This window comes from Notothenia rossii, assembly GCF_949606895.1.
Source record: "Notothenia rossii genome assembly, chromosome: 10".
Lineage (NCBI taxonomy): Eukaryota > Metazoa > Chordata > Actinopteri > Perciformes > Nototheniidae > Notothenia > Notothenia rossii.
Genome location: NC_136908.1, coordinates 3096625 through 3118142, shown reverse-complemented (window position 1 = coordinate 3118142; position 21518 = coordinate 3096625). Strand labels below are relative to the sequence as shown.

The window sequence follows — 21518 nt, the reverse complement described above, 5'->3', positions numbered from 1 at the left end:
ATTAATGCATCAGTGTTTAGGGTCAAAAACACTAAACTCACAACTTAAAGTGAAAGCGTTTATTTAATAAAAGAGCACATGTTCGATGTGAAAAGTGACAGTAGATGTAGATTAGATGCAATTTGGTGCTATATATATTTATTTAAAAAAAAGAATTAATAAAAAGAAAAAAAAATATAATATATATATATTTTTTAAACACCTTGAATTTCAGTGGGGGCTCTGTGGGCGGGGCTCCGTTGGCGGGGCTCCGTTGGCGGGGTGCAGCGCCCCTCCAAACGATGGTAGGGGAAACACTTTAATAATAATTCATTCTATTTGCACCCACGAACACCTTACAATTCATAAAATATTCTAAGGAAAGGTTTTAGACGGTACAAAAGGACCGTAACAGGGAACATGTAGGGAAACAATAACAGGAGTACTTCACCCTAAATATTACTCTTTGTATTTTTGAGTTACTATCCCATTGTAACTTTAATACCTTAGAGCAGGGGGGTCAAACTCAATTTCATCAGCATTACGGTTGCACTCAAAGGGCCGGTTGTAACTTTAAGACTATATAAATATATATATATATATAAAATAATGTATTATACTACAGTAGAAGAAGAAGTGACGTCAGCGGCTCCCTCAGGGACTTATTCCTGTGAACGCGATCTACTAGATAGTTCCAGGAAATAAAAGTTCCGGGGAAAAGTACTTAATGGTGGACTATCGGACTTTCAAAATGCAGGATATTTTCCCCCCAATTGTCCGTCTTGTCTGTCAAAATGCATCCCTGTCATTGGTTGAATTAGTTGGGATTCTGGGAATCTGCACACGTCACTTTATTACAGAAGTAAAGTGTTAAGAGAGTGAAATGTTGCTTTATGAATTTCAACACTTGATACTGTCACCTTGATTTAAATTTCAGATACCTGTATTCAACTGAATTAGTTTAAAGAGAGGGAACATTTTGACTAAAATGTAATAATTTTTCATCGTCTAAAACTGGACTGAAACGTTTTGAGTTGTCGTCGACTAAAACTAGGATAAAAAGGTCTAAAATGTCTAAAACTAATAACCACTTTCTTCTTAAGACTAAATCTAAAATAACTGCCAAAATGAACACTGGGGTAATATGCAGTACTTTAATATGCAGTACTTTAATATGCAGTACTTTAATATGCAGTACAGATGTTGTTGTTAAAATGTCTAATTTTGATCAACTGTCCCCAGGTGACCAAAACAGCTCTTCAGAAGAATCTGAACTTTGAACATGTGTGTAAAAACCCAAAGTCTGATATATCTGATCGGGCCACGGCGCGCATCGCTACTCATCCTCAGTTCAAGAAGAAGATCGAGACCATCAAAGCTGCTGTGAAGGCCTTCAAAGAAGAGCGGATGAAGGGAGGAAAGCAGGGAATTAAAGAAAAGCCGCAAAATAAACCTCTCAAGGCGACGCCTCAGACACCGGAGAACAAGGTAGAGCGCAAGAGTGAGAAAGTAGAGGAGGATATTGAAGTGAAGCGACAGGAAATAATGGAGGATAAGAAAGTGGAGGATATCGTTAAAAACACTGAAAACGTAGCTGCTGTCGAGCCTGAAAAGGGAAGCGTGAAAGCATCTCCTTCAGCTGATGTGGAAATAAAGGAAATGCCCGAGTCTCAGATTGGAAAGGGAAGCGGGAAAGCATCTCCTTCAGCTGATACGGCTGATGTGGAAATCAAAGAAATGCCCAAGTCTCAGATTGAAAAACCAGCCGCAATAAAAGTAAGTGAAGGAAAGGACAATTTGAAAAACACACCTAAAAGTAACGTCGTGGAGAAGAAACCGGAGACAAAGCCGGCACCTGATTCGCTCCAGGAAAAGAAGAAGATCGAGGAGGTGGAGAGCGATTTAGAAATATCAGACGATGAGCAGAAAGAGTACTTTGACGACAGCACGGAGGAACGATTCCACAAACAGTCCTCTCACTCGGAGGAAAGCGATGACGACGATGGCGGCTTCTTCGTCGGGAAAGTGAGCAAATGCAAGAGGAAGAGAAAGCAGAAGAGTGGAGATGGGGAGAAGTCACAGAAACAAAGTGAGGCGACGAGTTCAGACCCCGTTCAACATGAGCTGGACGAGCTGGAGACCCGGCTGAAGTCCAAGAAGAACTCGTTTCAGTCCGTTTTCTGTCCTTCCCTTTCTTCGTCTGGAGGAGGGAGAGGGAGAGGGGGGGGGAGAGGGAGGGGGGGGGATAGATTTATGAGTCGAGGGAATCCAAGAGGTGATGGTGGTCCAAATAGAGCTTTCAGACGAGAGTCCAAGTTCCAAAATCAAGAGGAGGACGGAGGAGAAAGAAAGTCAGGCTCCAAATACAGTAAGCCGTCAGAGGGGGGGTTCAGGGGGAGAGGTCGAGGGAGGGGAGACTTTACGAGGCAAAGTGACCGGAGAGGGAGAGGTGGATTCTCCCAGCAGCCACCAGAGGAGGCGTTGCATCCATCTTGGGAGGCGAGTAGGAGAAGGAAGGAGCAACAAGGACAGATCCTGGCCTTCCAGGGCAAGAAGATCAAGTTTGACGATTAGTTGATGAAACATTTAGTTAACGCTGAATACTTTTTGGTTTAGCGTCTTTCGTGCGTTACTCGGGATATCTGCTTCAGTGACAAATGTGTTGTGCCGTGAATGTAATCATTTCCTAAACGGTAATAGAATGTGCACTGAACGTGATTGATATAATAAAACATAACAACGTCAACAGTTGTAATCAAATGTCCTGACTGACATTGTTATAACATGTTACTAATATATTTATGTAATCGTTTTGATGGATGATGTAAAAGATGGATGCTTGGTTTTCTTAGGAGATGTGAAGCATGTAAGTAAACAACATGTATAACACTGTTATGCAGGGCCTCCCTCCCTACAGGCCGATCATGCAGACTGCGTGGGGCCTCACCTCGCGGAGGGGGCCTCACCTCGCGGAGGGGGCCTCACCTCGCGAAGGGGCCTCACCTCGCGGAGGGGGTCTCACCTCGCGGAGGGGGCCTCACCTCGCGAAGGGGGCCTCATCTCGCGGAGGTGGCCTCATCTCGCGAAGGGGGCCTCATCTCGCGGAGGGGGCCTCACCTCGCCGAGGGGGCCTCACCTCGCCGAGGGGGCCTCACCTCGCCGAGGGGGCCTCATGTTGGCCAGGGACGGCCCTGACGTGTCTTGTACATTTTTTCTTTTACATTATTGCCACAATTTCCACCTCAATATCAGTCAGGACATTTGAGTAAGTTATGTTATTATATGTTTTTATTCCACTTTCAATCAGGTTAAGTGCATATTACATTTATAGGCTTTTACACGGCTTTTTCCATCCTCAAAAGACGACAAACCTGGAGGTTATTTTTTAAAAACATACAGATGAAAGTATTTTTATTCCTAAAGATGATTTGATTCTTAACTGTGAAATGCTTTACCATATATTAGATGTAATAGTCAACAGTTTGAGGAACAACTAATGTAAGAATACTTAAGTTAGAAATGTAACGGTAGGGCTTTTGGAAATATTGTTGTTCTTTCTTGTAATTGTTTCTTTAATTTATAAACCGGATAGCCATTTGCTTTGCTCCAGGTTTTGCATAATAAACATTTGAAGAAATTGATGTATGGTTATAAAACATGATTATGTTTTGCATAAAAATCTTAAAGCGAAATGTGTTTCCTTGTTTTTCTGTACTTGTCCCTTTACTAATATGTGATTAATAGTCAATATAAAATGTATAGGTAGGCACAGGTTTGATATACTCTATTGTCTATCTAGTCCCTGAAAGCTACATTAAATAACTACATTCATAAATCTCATTTCTGTCGTGAAAACAGACAAACGTTATATATAACGTGACGCGTCCTAAAACCCGGAAATAAGCTGCGCATGGGTACCTTATGTTCTAATCATAAATCTAATCGATAGATTTATGATTTGAAAATGATAAAAGTAAGGTAGACATGTGGATATTATCCGGCTGAACAAAACGTGATCCGTCTCTGATCGATATGGAAAGTTAAATAAAGGAAGTATTGACTGGTTTCTAAATATAATTGAGTTTGTAAGTTAAAGTGTCTCTGATGGATATGACTAAAGTATTTTAAAGTATTTGGAACGTCACAGTCCGCTGTACACAAAACCTCCCTGTCCCTAAATAATAGCAACATTAACAGAATCACAAACATTATGTTTTTAAACCAATTCAAGAGACATGTTAGAAATAAAGAAACATACTGATATCACTCGCTTCTACCTGGCCGGATCCAAACATAAACAAGCTGAATGTTTACACTGATACATGCAAGGGTGTAACTTTGGTTTGAGAAGTGGGGGGGGGGGGGTCCTCTGCAATGAAACATTTTTCTCGATTTAATTCCATTTCCTGCCTTTCTACAAATATTTATTTGTGGGTGGACCTCACATCCTCTTGGGGGGTACGGGGGTGCATGTCATGGAGAGAGAGGGACGGGAAGATTTATTTCTTAACATTGAAGTCCAATTCAAGGTTTGAGGTTCTTTATTTTGCCAAACGAACATATGCTGATGAAAATCTTGTGTCAAAGGCTTCTCCAACAGAGCAACACAAAACACAGATTAACAGAACAATATAGTGCAAGTCAATATAAGAAAGTAAACACAGAAAGAAAAATAGTTTAAAAACAGTGAAATAGTGCAATAAGAGTCTAAATGCAAGTTATTGAAATATGATATATTACATAGATAAATAATTTCTCAGTAGAAGCCAGTGGAATATTGTGGGTGTTGTTTCAACAGTTCAGGTCAATCTGGTGCACTTTGAGGACAACATTGGGATACAGCTCTCAACACTCTGAAACAGAACTGTATATCAATAATCAAAAAAACATTAGAATATTCTCACAAGCAATAACACATATTTGATCAACTCCTCTGTCCTATCTTAAACTTACCTAGTCTGCATTCTTTCTTGTTATGTATGCATATTTTACTAACCACTCCCCTTTCAAACTGTATTTTTTATTTTTTACTGACCTATAGTACACGTTGGAATGATTTCTTAAAGGTGACCTATCATGCAAAATGCACTTTTGTACGTCTTCTCTACATGAATATGTGTCCCCGGTGTTCCAGGGAACTCACCAAGTGTCAGAAAACACACCCCTCTCTATTTTCCTCCATACCCAAATCTCTTAAAAAGGGGCTGCAACGGATCTGATACAGACTGATCCAGATTTGAACACTTCTATGACGTCACAGAAGTGGCGCTACGGCTATTGGGCCAACTCCACCAATCAGGAGGAGACAGCCACAGACATTACCGTTGGAAAGCGCTGGAGACGCTGTAGTACATATGCCAGACCTGTAGATGGTGCTGTTCTCACAGAATCAGCCCATGATGCAAAGACAGTGTTAAATTGAGCAAAATGAGGAATGGCTAAAATGCATGATCTGTTTGGTATTTTGAAAAATAAAAAGTATAAATATGCCTTATATAGGTATGGTCCTACACTATATTATTCAAATATAGCATGATAGATCCACTTTAAACTTGTTTTTTACTGACCTATAGTACACATTGGAATGATTTCTTAAACCTGTTTTTTACAACTATATTAAATAGATGGAAATATTTGTTTACATAGAAGACTAAACCGTTTGAGACCCACTGAGATAACTTAGACTAAAGTTTACAATCTAATCGCTCAGCGTCGAGTCCTTTAGCTCACTGAGCTGACGTTATCTCTCTCAGTCCAGGGTATATGCAGGAATCCTGAAGTCAGATGTAACACATTTTAAGACCTTTTTTAAGACCCTTTCCATACATTTTAAGACCTCATCGCCACTTGGAGTTTTAACGGGTTACCTTGGCGACACACTACACACCTACGCAATGATTACATTCAGGCAGACTGTAGAATACAAGCTCTTTGGACAATGTATATACTTAATGAAAACAAGCTACAAAATGTAACACCTTGGAAAATGCCGTTTATCACTTTTTAATAGTCTTAATTTTTGCTAAATTGATTTATCAACTTTTAACACTTTTTAAGACTCCCCGCGGACAACCTGCAGTCTCACAGGAGAGAGCTCTCCCTCTCCTTATTGTTGAAATCGCTTCTAATCTGTGTGTGTGTGTATGTGCAACACACACACACACACACACACACACACACACACACACACACACACACACACACACACACACACACACACACACACACACACACACACACACACCTTATTCAGACCTGAAATATGCCTGAGTCAGTTCTTTGATTGGCTTCTGATGTACAGTTGAATGTTTCTAATTGGTGTTAAACTATTTTATTGAATTGATGTTATTGATTTTTCTAATATTTGTGTTTCTGAAAGCATCGTGCCTTTCTGAGGTCACTCTGCAGAAGGGTTTGAACTCTAATGCTGCAGCTGGAGAGGTTTGAGAGCAGATAAAGAGTTCTGTAACAACAGGTGGAAAGTTGATGTGAAGCACCTCACTCTCCCGGCTGGTTCAGTCTCTCAGTGAGCTGGAGGAAGTTGTTTCTATTGGCTGAAAGGAAAAGCAGAGCAAAGTGTTTCAATCCACCGCCCCGTACACAACAAGGAACTAACACTGATTATCCCTGTAGAGAACACACCAAGCGCTTTCATATCAACATCACACTGAGCTCTGAGTCTGATCTGCTACCTCAAAGCCTGACATTAAAAACCCTGAGAACTCATGAGACAAAGTTTCTGATTGGTCTCTCACCGTTCCACTTCCTGCAAACCAGGAATCCAATCACAGCGAGGACGAGTGCGATGAAGAGAGCAGCACTGATGAAGAGGAGGAGGATGAGGGGATTCCCTGAGGAGCAGAAACAACAGGAAGTCTCAATCTGAACGGAGGAAGGAAGCTTCTTCAGGATGGGCATCAGGTCTGAGGCTCCTGAAGGGCCCCTTCCTCCTCGTGGTGTCATGCTGGGTTTGTCTTGAACCATTCTTAGTGTCTCTCCCCTGAGACCCATGTTTCAGGAGAGAGAGACTATGACATGTTGTCAGGGTCTGCTGACTGTTAGTAACCGTTGAGCCGTTGTGATGTCTTACTTCTGTTGGTCCTGATCACAGCTGGGTCCAGTTCGATGACCTGGTCTTCCTTCACCCCAGAGACCTGGAACACACATCGGTACTTGCCCCAGTGTTCAACGGGGAATGAGGAGACGTCCAGGTCTACGCTCATCTGGAAGGATCCGTCGTGGTTGGGCAGGATCTCTCCGTGGTCCACGTTGTTGTCGTGAAGCTCCTCTCCGTCTCTGGTCCAGAACATGATGGCTCTGTCCGGGTAGAAACCTGTAGCGTGGCAGCTGACTGGAGAGGAGGGGGACTTCTGGAGCAGAGACACTGAGGGGATCTCTGCACAAACACACTTCAGAGGTTATTGACTCACAGTGATATCACTACAGGGACTTATGATGTACTGTGAGCATCACTGAAGGAGAACACAGAGTCAGTGCTTCAGTCAAATTGGTTCAATAAAGACTTTCTTCAGTTTTATATCATATAATATCAAATACTGTTTATTGTTATTATGATTAAAGAATATATATATTTTTTTTTAATAGTTGGCCTATCATCCATCCTTACTATGACATTTGCCACTTGATTGACATACAGGTTCATTCAGTTATGAGGGGGCCTCACTTCCTCATCTGAAACCACAGTTCATCCGCCGTTTACTCCACTAGCACCCCCGCCCCCCCCCCCCCCCACCCCCCTCCGCACCCTCGCGACATAGATTGGGCCTGTAGGTAGTTCTTTCGGGCTTAGTAATTTTAAAAGTAGCTCCCAAGCTGAAAAAGTGTGGGCACCCCTGATCTATATCGACAAGAATGTTAAGTTTGATCCCAAAATAAGTAGAAGAGCAACAGGTTAGATTATCTCCACTGTATCTGACACAGAGTGAGACAGAGTGTGAGACACAGAGTGAGACAGAGTGAGAGACACAGAGTGAGACAGAGTGTGAGACACAGAGTGAGACAGAGTGAGAGACACAGAGTGAGACAGAGTGTGAGACACAGAGTGGGAGATAAAGAGTGACACAGAGTGAGATACACAGAGTGAGAGAGACAGAGTGTGACACACAGAGTGAGACAGAGTGTGACACACAGAGTGAGACAGAGTGTGAGACACAGAGTGAGACAGAGTGGGAGACACAGAGTGAGACAGAGTGTGAGACACAGAGTGAGAAAGAGTGTGAGACACAGATTGAGATACATAGTGTGAGAGACGCAGAGTGGGAGACAAAGAGTGAGACAGAGTGAGATAAACAGAGTGAGACAGACTGTGAGGAACAGCGTGAGAGACACAGAGTGAGACAGAGTGTGAGACACAGAGTGAGACAGTGTGAGAAACAGAGAGTGAGAGACACAGAGTGAGACTCAGTGTGAGACATGTGTTTTAATGTGTCTGTCAGAAGCCCAGGAGACACGAACATGGAGGTGTTTATGAAACTCCATCAGGTCATGTGACTCTACCTGTTCTCATCAGAGAGCTCCTCCCAAGGTTCACATACTTCTTCAGATAATAAGGACAGATCTGGGTGAAGTTTTTCTTCAAGTAGTCTATAAAATCCTCTTCCCTCCTGTGTTCGCTGTGGAAAGCCTCTGGTGTTGGTGTGATCCATGACTCTGTCTCCAGGTCCAGTATCGTGAAGTCTTCTCCATCAAAACCATAGTGTTCATAACCTTTGACCTCATCAGTCTCATCATCCCACTCACAGCCGTACATCTTCTGGAGAGTGTGGACACCTGAGAGAGAGAGAGAGAGGGAGAGAGAGAGAGAGAGAGAGAGAGAGAGAGGGAGAGAGAGAGAGATCATTATAATCAGTTGATAGCTGACATCACCACAGAGGATACATCTCCTATTGAAACACGTAAAGAGCGTCTCAGAATAATCAGATTTATAAGACGGTGTGCAGACGTCCTCCGTCTGTTTCATAACGTAACTATTAAGTTGTTGCTGTCTCCACAACTCTGGTGTTTTCACGTCCACATGCTGACACACACAGCGTGATAATCACTTTTATTGTGAGGACCAATCAAAACACTTCTCAAAGAGATTCAAAAACAAAGCTAAATATTTGAAACACAACGTTTGAAACAGCCTTTAAGGCCCTGACACACCAAGCAGCCACCAGAGAGCTCGCAGACGCCGACTGTTGCGTCGCCGTGTTCTCCTGCGTCTGAGAAGGGTCTAGCTCATGGTCTAGCTCATGGTCTAGCTGTGAGTGTGGCTACAGACGGAGTTCACTCCGTCACGGAGGGCTAGGGTCGAGGGAGTGGTTTGGGATTGGGCCGAAGTGTAGTACCGCCGTTTGGCCACAACGAATATTCTCATCAGACTCCGGCGCACTTCCTGGGGGCTTGGTTCAACCTCCACTGCCCGCGGCCGCAGCTAGACCCTTCTCAGCCAACGTAGTGTTGTGTCAGGTGGGCGTGTCGTATAGTGTTGTGTACTGTCCGCGGCCGCAGCTAGACCATATTGCTGCGTCTTGGCCATGTGTCGCACTGGAACACACCGCAAAGACTTCAGCCGAGCACGTACGAACTGCGCATGCGTGAGTGGCAATAACTCTCCTTACCAGCAGGCGGCGGTAGTGTGTATTCGTCATTCAAAAGAGGCAACAATCTGAAGAAAGAGAAGAAGAACAGACTACGTGATATAAACAAACAACAAATAGAGTGTGCGTTCCATTTTCACTCTCGTCCATCAAAAACATGTTTCGTGCGGTACTGGAGCTATCAGCCATTGGAGTGTTGCTTGTGGAAGACATTCTCAAGCAACCGTTTCGCTTCTCATGCATTGATTCGCTAGCTGAACAGCCAATCAGAGTGATTTCTCTGTCCGACTGCCTGTGGCCAACGCACGGCCGGTTCAACATGTCGGCCATGAAAGGCCAAATAAGGCCCGTCACGGCCGACGGTGCGGGACACACCAAAACTGAGTTTGGGCGATTATTTATTATATTATATAGATTCGTTATTCATTTGTTTTAAAGCTCAATAAATAGCAAAGAAGACCTTTGACTGGCACTTTTATAATTTTGTCCGGAAGATTAAAACTTTAATACACGTTGACTGGCGAAAAACTCTGCCCGGTTCCCTCGGCCCCCACCTCGGAGAATAAACAGAAGGGCAACCATGACAACCATGCTTCTTCGCTGCTTTTGTGGAGGAAGTTACAGCGCCACGTACAGGCTCCTGCATATGTACTGCAGCTTCTCCAGCGGTTGGAGCTAAACGGAGCTGTCTCGTGTGGACAGACACGATCCGGTGAACATTGCATGTGGACGGAAGCTTTTTTGCGATTGCGTTAATCCTATGCGTTTAGCCGTATGCGTCCTCGTGTGGCCTTATACCAATAGAATCTGGAAAAAAAAGTTACATACAATCAAAAAATTGCTGCGGGTAAAATTGACCCGTTGGCGCTTCTAGTGTTAATCTGCCTGAGGCTACAGGCATCAAAAAGCGTTATTTAAACTGAATTCTGTCCAACCCATCACCTTATTATTTATGAACATTTCATCACATGTCATCGTTGTAGTCTGTAATAATTACTGACTGATGTCTGAGGGTTTTTATCAATAACAGACATCTGATGTGGATGATTTATGATCCTAAACTGTGTTGTTTGTGCACTCAGGGAGAATCAATCAGGTATTCGTTTATTCATCGTTAGAACGGCTTTTATCTGATTTCATATATTCAAACATTGTATGAGAGGATATATTTAGATTCATGTCTGAACTCCACAGCATTTCTCTGGTCTCCTCCTTCAGAGTCTCAGGCTCCGAGCGAGGTCACAGAGTCCCAGGCTCTGAGGTCACAGAGTCTCAGGCTCTGAGCGAGGTCACAGAGTCTCGGGCTCTGAGCGAGGTCACAGAGTCTCGGGCTCTGAGCGAGGTCACAGAGTCTCGGGCTCTGAGCGAGGTCACAGAGTTTCTCTTGACATGGTGAAGCTTCTCAGAGTGTCAGCATGTTCTCAGCTCTGTTAGCAGCTCCTGCTCCGTCCTTTCAGAAAGCAGCAGGCATTTTGATGTGAAGCTGTGGTGAGAAACAGCCTCACGTACCTCATTCACACCAACGGTGTTTCAGGGCCGGTTCAGAGCTGGAGCTTGAAAAGCACCAGGTTTTCCTCTTCACACCGCAGTGGAGCAGCCTCTTAGCTCCGGAATCCGGTTCATTTCGAGCACCAAAAAATTGTCCGGCCAGAGCAAAAGCACCGCATACGTCACGCTTACGTCGAGGCGGGGGCGGGATCAACTCCTGAACAACAACAAAAAGCCGGCGTTTTATCCAGTTTGTACACAACGATGGAGAAACTTAACAAGCAGCAGTGGTCCACTGAAGAGACCAGCTACCTACTGGGAATCTGGTCTTCTGAAGAGGTACTGAGGAAGCTGGAGCACAATCGGCCATTGTTGTTGTTGATGTTGTCGGTGTGAGCTGTGAGGGGTTTCCGCGCGGTTTGGCTTTATGAAGCAGGCACGCAAACGGTTACTTCATGACGCAAACGATGACGCAATGACGCAGCAGCAGTCGGACTCTGGGCGGTGTGAAAAGAGCCGGAGCTAAACCGAAGAACCGGTTCTGAACCTGAAAAGCTCTAGCACGGAGCTTTCCTTTTAATTGGAACAAAATCACTTTTTCTAACAACATCATTATTAAACAGAACTTCAGCACAGATTGTTTCCTGAACGTGTCATCAGCCGAGTTTTAATGACTTTATTTAATTAACTTTAGTCATTACAAGTAGAGTTAGTCTGATGTACAGAATACAGTGAAATAACCTCAGGTGGTTATTATGGGATGGACAGAGACACTGTCAGTGCAGTAAAGCAACTTCCAGCAGCTTGTGTGTGTGTGTGTGTGTGTGTGTGTGTGTGTGTGTGTGTGTGTGTGTGTGTGTGTGTGTGTGTGTGTGTGTGTGTGTGTGTGTGTGTGTGTGTGTGTGTGGGTGTGTGTGTGTGTGTGTGTGTGTGTGTGTGTGTGTGTGTGTGTGTGTGTGTGTGTGTGTGGTGAGAGAGGGACACACTGCCCAGACTGGCCACCTGTGTACTGAAAGCATGTGTGTGTGTGTGTGTGTGTGTGTGTGTGTGTGTGTCTGTCTCTCTGTGTGTGTGTGTGTGTGTGTGTGTGTGTGTGTATGTGTGTGTGTGTGTATGTGTGTGTGTGTGTGTGTGTGTGTGTGTGTGTGTGTGTGTGTGTGTGTGTGTGTGTGTGTGTGTGTGTGTATACAGGATGAAGATATAAACAACGTATTATCAGTAGAAGGTGAAACATAAACTAACCTCCTGTTAGGTTGAACCGCTGCTTTGCACTTTCAATGTTGACTTTGAAGGCCAGCTGAGAATCCATACGGAGCCGAGTCTGCCTCTCCCAGTACTGAGGATCCTCGTCTGAGATGATCTTCATCCAGTCCTGTTTGGGTTCGACTCTCTTGGTGTTGCTGTCGTAGTGAGTTATCGGAACCCCATCAACCAATCCAACGGAGACAAACGCTGGGAAGTGTGGGACTCCAGAGCACGCAGTGTAGAAATACTTCAGAGAGTGATTCCCTGTGAGAGAATAATAATGGAATGACTTCAGTCAGTATACATTAACTGTTATCTTCCTGCACACATCACCAAAAAGTACAGCAAAGACATCAAATAATCTATTTTTGCATTATATTAAAACAGAAATAAATGTATTGACACATTTATGTTCATGGAAATATTATCTTTAATATTTCTGGTGAGTTTGAAATGTTTAAATCATGTATGAGTGGATCTGAATGTCATTGATAGAAAACAGGCATCATTTTTTGATCAGTAGATTTTTAAATCAACAGATTCAACATTAAATGTTTAGTTATATTTCGCCCCTCATGGTCTCTGCTCTGTACTTTAAATTATAACTTATGTTTGTTCTTCCTGAGGTTTGGAAAATACATTTTTAATGATTTTATAAAACCATCAGGAATAACAAAGGTCTGATCCAGTCTCTCACTAACACATCTCTTGATTGTGAAATATTCAAGTTAAACTCCTAATAATAAAAGATTCAGCAAGTACCCAAACATATAATTCCCTGTTAAAACTTCAAATATTTGCTGGATCAAGGATATTTGGGAATTAAAAAATTAAATATATCAGTCCTTATTTATTTTGATCGGAGCTAGTGTGGCCTTTCTGCTCCTCCACCTGCACGAATACATGTATCTGTGGTACATTAATACATATATCTGTAATACATGAATACATGTATCTGTAATACATGAATACATATATCTGTAACACATGAATACATGTATCTGTAATACATGAATACATATATCTGTAACACATGAATACATATATCTGTAACACATGAATACATATATCTGTAATACATGAATACATATATCTGTAATACATGAATACATGTATCTGTAATACATGAATACATATATCTGTAACACATGAATACATATATCTGTGATACATGAATACATGTATCTGTAATACATGAATACATATATCTGTAATACATGAATACATATATCTGTAATACATGAATACATGTATCTGTAATACATGAATACATATATCTGTAACACATGAATACATATATCTGTAATACATGAATACATTTATCTGTAATACATGAATACATGTATCTGTAATACATGAATACATCTGTAATACATGAATACATATATCTGTAACACATGAATACATATATCTGTGATACATGAATACATGTATCTGTAATACATGAATACATATATCTGTGATACATGAATACATATATCTGTAACACATGAATACATATATCTGTAACACATGAATACATATATCTGTAATACATGAATACATGTATCTGTAATACATGAATACATATATCTGTAATACATGAATACATGTATCTGTAATACATGAATACATATATCTGTAATACATTAATACATGTATCTGTAATACATGAATACATATATCTGTGATACATGAATACATATATCTGTAATACATGAATACATATATCTGTAACGCATGAATACATATATCTGTAACACATGAATACATATATCTGTAATACATGAATACATATATCTGTGATACATGAATACATATATCTGTGATACATGAATACATATATCTGTAATACAAGAATACATATATCTGTACAACATGAATACATATATCTGTGATACATGAATACATATATCTGTAACACATGAATACATATATCTGTAATACATGAATATCCAGAAGTACCAGCAGCTCCTGATTGATGGATCTACTAAACAGCATCATATAGTTCTCTCAGTACATGTCAGTATCAGTGTGATGTTCCCCCAGTATGCAGTACTACAGCAGACATGTAAACAACAACAACAACAGGAACTTGATATTGATGTTGACCTCGTTGAATTGTGATTTGATTCCCAGAGATCTATCTCTATGTTCTTCATGTGTAATGACAGGGAGCAGGTTCTATATGATTTCTTCTTCTGCTGTTTGCTCTTCAATCAGAAACCAGAGCCCTGATACTCAGGGACTTTTTCACTTACGTCCACTTCTCTGCATTTAGAGAACTACTAGACTTTATATGGCCAACTCATATGTATTAATATCATTTTTAACTTGTCTTAGATATTAAATGGTCCCCAGAGGTGGTAGAAGTACTCAGATCATGTACTTGAGTAAAACTAGAAGTAGTCAGATCTTGTTCTTGAGTAAAAGCAGAAGTTAAGCTGGGGAATATTTCCAAAATCCCCCAGCTAACATCCCATGGCAATTTACTGGAAATGTTCCGCCCCTTTGCAACTAATACTCTGTTACAGTAAAAGTCCAGTATTCAAAATGTCACAATGGTGGTGCAGCTAGTTTGAATGACTTTGTATACTGCAGGGTAGCTTGTGTATTTACTCCAGGTGGAACCATACTTGTCAACCCTCCCGATTTTCGCGGGAGACTCCCGATTTCCTTGCCCTCTCCCGGTTTCCTCCCGGGGTCATATTTCTCCCGCATTTCTCCCGATTTCTGACAAAATCAGATTTACACACGACTGTTTCCACTCGGACTTTAATACAGCTACACCATTGTTTGGTTACCATGGTAACACGTCTCTTTAGTAGCGCGCGCAACTCAAAGTCTGAGAGGGTGAGGCAGATAGTCACAGAAAACTGAACAAGAATCGACAACTACTCTACTCTCTGCTCACTCCTTTCCTCTAAAATACAGATCCAGCCCACACATATGCTCCATCAAGGATGGTGCTACAGGCTGCGAGGCAGTGCACTTACAACTACAATAAGCATGTTAATGTTGATCTAATTAATCTAATCTAACAGAGAATCTAACAGCTCCGGCGATCAACTAGCACCCCCCCCCCCCCACGCCCAATTTAGCCTTTTGAAATGCTCCCGATTTCCGAGGTCTCAAGGTTGGCAAGTATGGGTGGAACTAAAGTCTGATTTAACACTTGATTATATTTCACATCATTCATCCACATCTGTGAAGTAACTAAATGTATTAAATACGTGTAGTGGAGTAAAAGTACACTATTTAACACCATTTAAGACTATCACACTTTAAACTCACACAGCCCATAAACACATGAAGCACCTTATTTTCCAACGTAAAGAATAAAAAGACTCACGTGCAGATGCGCAGTGTGGGCCTACTATTCCCAGGAGAAGCAGAAACAGCAACATCTTCATCTTGATCTCAAGATGCTTTCTGTGTGAAAGGTTCTTTATCCACAGAAACACAGCCGTCCTTTCTGCAGAGCGGGGTGTCAATGAGAGAGAAACATTGAAGCGAGTTAACACCTGCTCCTCTGAGCCAATGAGAATTCAGTCTGAGCCACGCGTCACTTTTTGCTAGGTAAATCTGGCTCACTCAGGTTGTGAATCGAAAGTGAAAGCTGATCTTGTGCTGCCTGAGTGAGAAGATGCAGACATGCTTTATTCTGCTGTCTCTGTCCTCGTGCTGCTCACACACACTGTAGGATTACACACTGGGTTCTTTATCTTATTCCACTGTACAGTATTTATCTCATCCTACTCTAGAACATGCACTTTAATCTACATCTGATTTGCACCATAGTGTCCCGTGCCTTTGACTTTAGAGTGAGTAATGTAATGTGAGAGTCTGTTATTTGACACAGACCTAGTCTAGCAGGAAGGGCCCTCAGATTTTGAGATACCCCTGCCCGAGGTAGAAGAAATGACAACAATGATTTTTCTTATCTTTAGGGTCTCCCATTAATGAAATTGATTGTTGGCAAATGTTATTTTGTGGGAAAAAATGTTTTTTTGGGTGTTCTTTAGAACTACCCCAATCCCTGAGAAAGAGCCAAATTAGACCAGGCCGAATATGGGAAAGGTGACAAGAAAGCCCATAACTTGAGAATGACAACTCTTTTCCTCTTCAGATTTGCTGAGGTATGAACCAGGTGGCTGTCCTACATCACCAAATAGCCAGACAATTATTTAACTAAAAAAATACTGAATTATAGTCCTGTGAACTTAGCTTTAGTTTAGACGGAAATTGTACTTTTTGGTGATAGGAACATAGGACTCCATCACTTTTCTCTCATTTATCAGAAAAAAGGAAATCCCTAAAAAATATACCATTACTGAATTGTTTAGGTTGCCATTGAACACTAACCAGTAGTTGTGTGGAAATATCTGGTACAGTTCTATTGCAAATTAGATTTCTTGAGACATAGGCCTACCTCTTCTCTGATACAGTCAAATTCCGAATGGGGGATAAGTGGCGTAATAGCCTATAAGTTAAGAATGCTCACTCTGATGGTCATTATATTTGGAGAGGGAAACACCAGGTGGCTGAACTACATCACCAAATATTCAGAATAAGAGTAACCCAATACAATAAAGTGTATTAGTTCTAAATTGCAAGCCTCTAAAACATAGGTGTAAATAGTAGAGGTTTTATTGAAACTGGAACCTTAATTCAAAGTACAGTATACAATTCATCAAATAATTCTGTGAGAGGTCAAGTATATACTAAAATATAATGTTAAATGTCAGGTTCCTCAGAAACGTTAGGGGACACATGTTGACATTCTGCACAGCAGGTGCAGGGGAAGTACAGCGAAGGCCAACAGAGAGGCACTGGCACTTTCCACTCTCTACACCAGGGGTCACCAACCTTTTTTAGGACAAGGGCTACTTTAAAAAAATAAAACAAGTCGGGGGCTACTTTTACTCCTCTTTTTTTTGTTTTTTGCAGTGTATATATTTAGCACATTTGAACATTATTATATGCTTACCTTTAACCTTTGTGTGCTGTTTGGGTCTGTGGGACCCGTTTTCAGTGTTTACTAAAATAACATGTATGCAATTTAATTATTTTAACCTGCTTTATTTTGGGGGGGGGACCTCACATCCTCCAGGGGAATTTTTTTTTAAATGTTGAAGTGAAATGCATCAATCTGGAGCACAAAATGAATTGATGGATACAGCTCTCAACACTCATATGAAAGGGAGTTGTATACTTTTCAATAATCCAAACATCTTTAGGATATGATCACAACCAATAGCAAATCATTTCAACTTGTTTATTCTTATCTTATGTTACTTAGTTAGCATTCTATCTTTTCATTTATGCATATTTGACTAATCACTCCCCTTTTAAACTGTTTTTTTTAAGGAAATTACGCCATGTGTATGTGTGCGTCAAGTGCAATAAATATACATGCAAGTTGCAACACACACACACACACACAAAGTAAAACTCAGGAAAATCAGCGGGGAGGTGCCACATTGCTTTTCTTCCCGACTGCAACGCTGGTCCCGCAAATCAAGCAAGAACGTGATTGGTCGATATTGGGGGTGGGGGGAGGAGGGGTGTTAGATAGATATAGAGTTGTAGTAAGTAGATAGGGTTCGCTATGATTGAGGTTTCGTTTATGCATAGGGTAGGTTCTTTGAATTACATTTCCTTTTTTGTTTTGTGTATTTTATACATTTTGGATTTGCTTGGCGAACTATTTTTAGAACATGCCCGGCGGGCGACTAAGTGCCCGCGGGCACCGTGTTGGCTACCCCTGCTCTACACACTTTGCATATTTGCAATACAAGTGAGTAATGTCTCTCACTTCTGTAGGTGCTGGGGGTTTTGTAAATAGCACTGGTTGAATGGCCCCATCTCTGACAATCCACCCCTTGCCAACAGGACTCCATAACAAGGGTTTGGGTTCGGGCTGTGACACCATATCGCTGTCTGAAACATTGCTCTTTGTACATGTTGTTGAAATGCATCCTCTGTTGGCGGCAGATTTTCCGAGGCTGCATCTGTTGTTGATGCAATTATGAACCTCAGTTCATCCAAGTTTGTGCACATCAGTCCTTATTCTTTTTTCCATATAGCAGAAGCACAAATTCTCTTGCGACTGGCAAAGACTCTTCCAAGCTGGCAGAGAGTCCACAAGGCCAGATGTTTGAGCTCTCTGAGATGGGTCTGGAGTTTGGTGAATGCTGTTGTCTTTCCTATTCTGTACAAACTACTTGTTGTGCCACAGCCAGTGAGTGCACGACATGCTGGTAGACAGTTAGACATGTGGTTTCCGCCCAGCTTCAGGACCATCTCCACCTAAACGGCCTCTTTGAGAAACTCCAGTCCGGTTTCCGTTCCGCCCACAGCACTGGAACAGCTCTAGTCAGGGTCACAAACGACCTGCTGATGCTGATTGTCTTTCCTATTCTGTACTACTTGTTGTGCCACAGCCAGTGAGTGCACGACATGCTGGTAGACAGTTAGACATGTCTTTTCCAATTTTCTCACATGTGGTGTTGATGTGGACATATCTCTCTCTCATTCCATGGCCTGCATGCATGTGCACTAGAGATGAATCAAACATTTCATTGCTAGCATAATATATGAGCAGTACTTCCACACCTGTGTCATCAGACCTCACAATGATGCGGGAATATGACTCTCAGGAGTCAGCAGTTTGACATCATGAGGAGGCAGACACAAGGATGGAGCTCCATGCCATACATCTTGCAGAGTCATATTCCCACATCATTGTGAGGTCTGATGACACTTTAGACACTGAATTACTGCTCATATATTATGCAAGCAATTAAATGTGAAAAGTAAGGATGTTTCAAATGAATTCACCCAACCGACAAATACTTTTTAAAGGACATATACTCAACACATTTCTATGCAGTGAAGAGGTCTGAGTTCTCCAATGGTTTAGTGCACACCATACCAACATCAGATCGTTTTTACATCTGGTATACTTACTGTATATCATTTGGATATTATCTCCCTTACAAGTTGCCAATTTGAAGGTCTGTTTTTCAAACTATTATTACAGACAAAGTGAGTACATCAGTAAACTGAAGATCATGGTTTATGGTAGGAATGAGAGTACAAACTAAATGTTACTACAATATGCACATAGCTGTCCAGTCACATACGTGTAATCATACAAGTAAAATCACAAAGAACTCAAATATTTGGAATTTCGGGGACTTTAGTAATGAGAAAACAAAAGAACAAAACAAATGAAATATCAGAGGAACGTCTAGTTTACAAAACTAAGAGAAAAAAGGTCCCTTATTCCTAAATACTAGCAGAAAAGCATCGACAGGTAAAAGCAGCCCGTCAGGATCTCAGCTAAAATAAATGATAGTTCAAAACAGAGCAAAGAAAGATATGATTAATTTAGAAAAACCTCAATTCAATGATCTGTCAGAAATAGAGAAATGTTCAAAGTATTTACACAACATTTTGTATTGGGGCGTATATTTAGGAGTGTGTCTACTTTTAGAGACGTAGCAACCAGATGGAAATACATTACATGTCTCTTGTTAGATGCTTTTACCCAAAGTGACTTGCATACATTCTGTACTGTGGACACTCCACACGGGTCTTCCCCAGGGACACAACGACATGCTGACTGCAGTGGGGATCGAACCAGTGCTACCATAATCTGAAGATCAGCGCACTATGTCACTGTGCCACAGCCTCTCAGTATACGTTCAAGTAATTTCATACAAACCACAATAATTCATCCATTTCCTCACGCAGCATAAATGTGTGAATTTCCATAAAGCCACATTTGTACATTCTTAATATATCTATGATTCATTTGTTTAAGTGTTTTGTAAAAGACAACTTTAACGACTATGATTATGAAGTCATTTGTATAATAGATTGACTTTCTAAAGGTTATTATTTGAGTTTGAGACTTCATCTGACCTACTTCTCAAACTAAATGTCCCTTTTAATAAAAGAAATCATATCACTTTCACCGCTTGTTATTCTTTGAAGCTACAACGTGTCACAGAGATTTAAGGAATACCACAAATGAAAAATCACAGAGGATTTTGCACATAGTTCAAGGCAGCAGGTGAATAGTTCAGACGAAGCACCTCACTGCGGGTTCATTGAGGATCTGGTTTCTCAGAGAGCTCAGAGCTGGAGGCAGGGGTTTGGAAATTAAAAGCAGAGAAAAGTCTAAAATGTTTTAATCCACCGTCACTTGTACAACACATTTAATTGACCAAAAAGAGATGATTCCACTTTAATATACAGCTTTATATCTCTTTCCACCCCAGAAAAAGCCATTCAGATCATCATATACTGTCTTCTCTATCTTTAGTCCCTGAAAACTGCATTAAATAATTACATTTATAAATTCTTATTATTATTTCAATCATGAAAACTGTTCTTATTATACATCCATGATGAAAACAGACGAATGTTATTACGTCCGTTGTGAAGAATCCAGTAGCTGTGATGCAATTGGTCGGCTGCCGTTACGTCACAGGTCCACACAGCGTGACAGCCAATAGCAGCATACATGCAAATCTGATTCAAAAATAATTCCCGGGAAATCTTAGATTTCGCGCGTAATATCCTCTCTCCGTGTCAGATATCGGCTAGAAACCATATTTATTAAAATAGCTTGTGAACAATAATGAATGAGAAGGACATGGATAGCTGGATATATATTCTAGAATCGTTTGAAATGATAAAAGTGGAAGCAAAACGGGACAAGATGAGAAACGGGTTTTCGGTGGATATTAACGCGGAGTGTTCCGAGAATAGATCGACCGGATCTTCTTCTTCGTCCTACATCGGTAGCACCGTGGACATTAAACATCTTTTCCACAAGCCGATTGACGGTCCAAATGACCTAACAACCTCCCGGATTGTCAACAATAACCGGGATAGTGCAGACATTGAAGAAGGAACAAGTTAAGGTACGTTATGTGGAATTTAAAAGGGGATCTGGGGTCGTTTTGGAGAGTAGATGGAAAGCTGATATGCTATGTTGTTGTGGGTACAAATCTAATTCCTTAGCAGCTGTCCGTAGTAACCTGGAATATATTTCGGACATTAACAGACTCAACATAACCCTTTTATCATGCATTTGGTCGTGTTTATTAGTCAAAATGTCGGAGGTTGTCCCTCTCGATAGGCTTATTTATTCACATTATGTTACAAGCTGGTTAAGCGTTATCTAGCTTTTTATCAAATAGTGACATT

At 41.3% G+C, this 21518-nt stretch overlaps 2 protein-coding genes across 2 annotated transcripts; one reads left to right on the top strand and one right to left on the bottom strand.

The window, feature by feature from the left end:
• Positions 1-1164: 1164 nt before the first annotated feature.
• srfbp1 (serum response factor binding protein 1) lies at positions 1165-3671 on the top strand. The gene has a single exon (XM_079654189.1). It carries the CDS (start codon positions 1180-1182, stop codon positions 2551-2553), a length of 1374 nt encoding a protein of 457 aa, XP_079510315.1. The 5' UTR covers positions 1165-1179; the 3' UTR covers positions 2554-3671.
• Positions 3672-4502: 831 nt separating this feature from the next.
• On the bottom strand, positions 4503-15800 carry LOC307021670 (major histocompatibility complex class I-related gene protein-like). The gene is made up of 6 exons (XM_079654016.1): positions 15646-15800; positions 12312-12578; positions 8497-8769; positions 7070-7375; positions 6735-6830; positions 4503-6533 (listed from the first exon to the last, which is right to left on the bottom strand). The coding sequence occupies exons 1-6, from the start codon at positions 15704-15706 to the stop codon at positions 6478-6480; spliced, it is 1059 nt and encodes a 352-aa protein (XP_079510142.1). The 5' UTR covers positions 15707-15800; the 3' UTR covers positions 4503-6477.
• Between the last annotated feature and the right edge of the window lie 5718 nt (positions 15801-21518).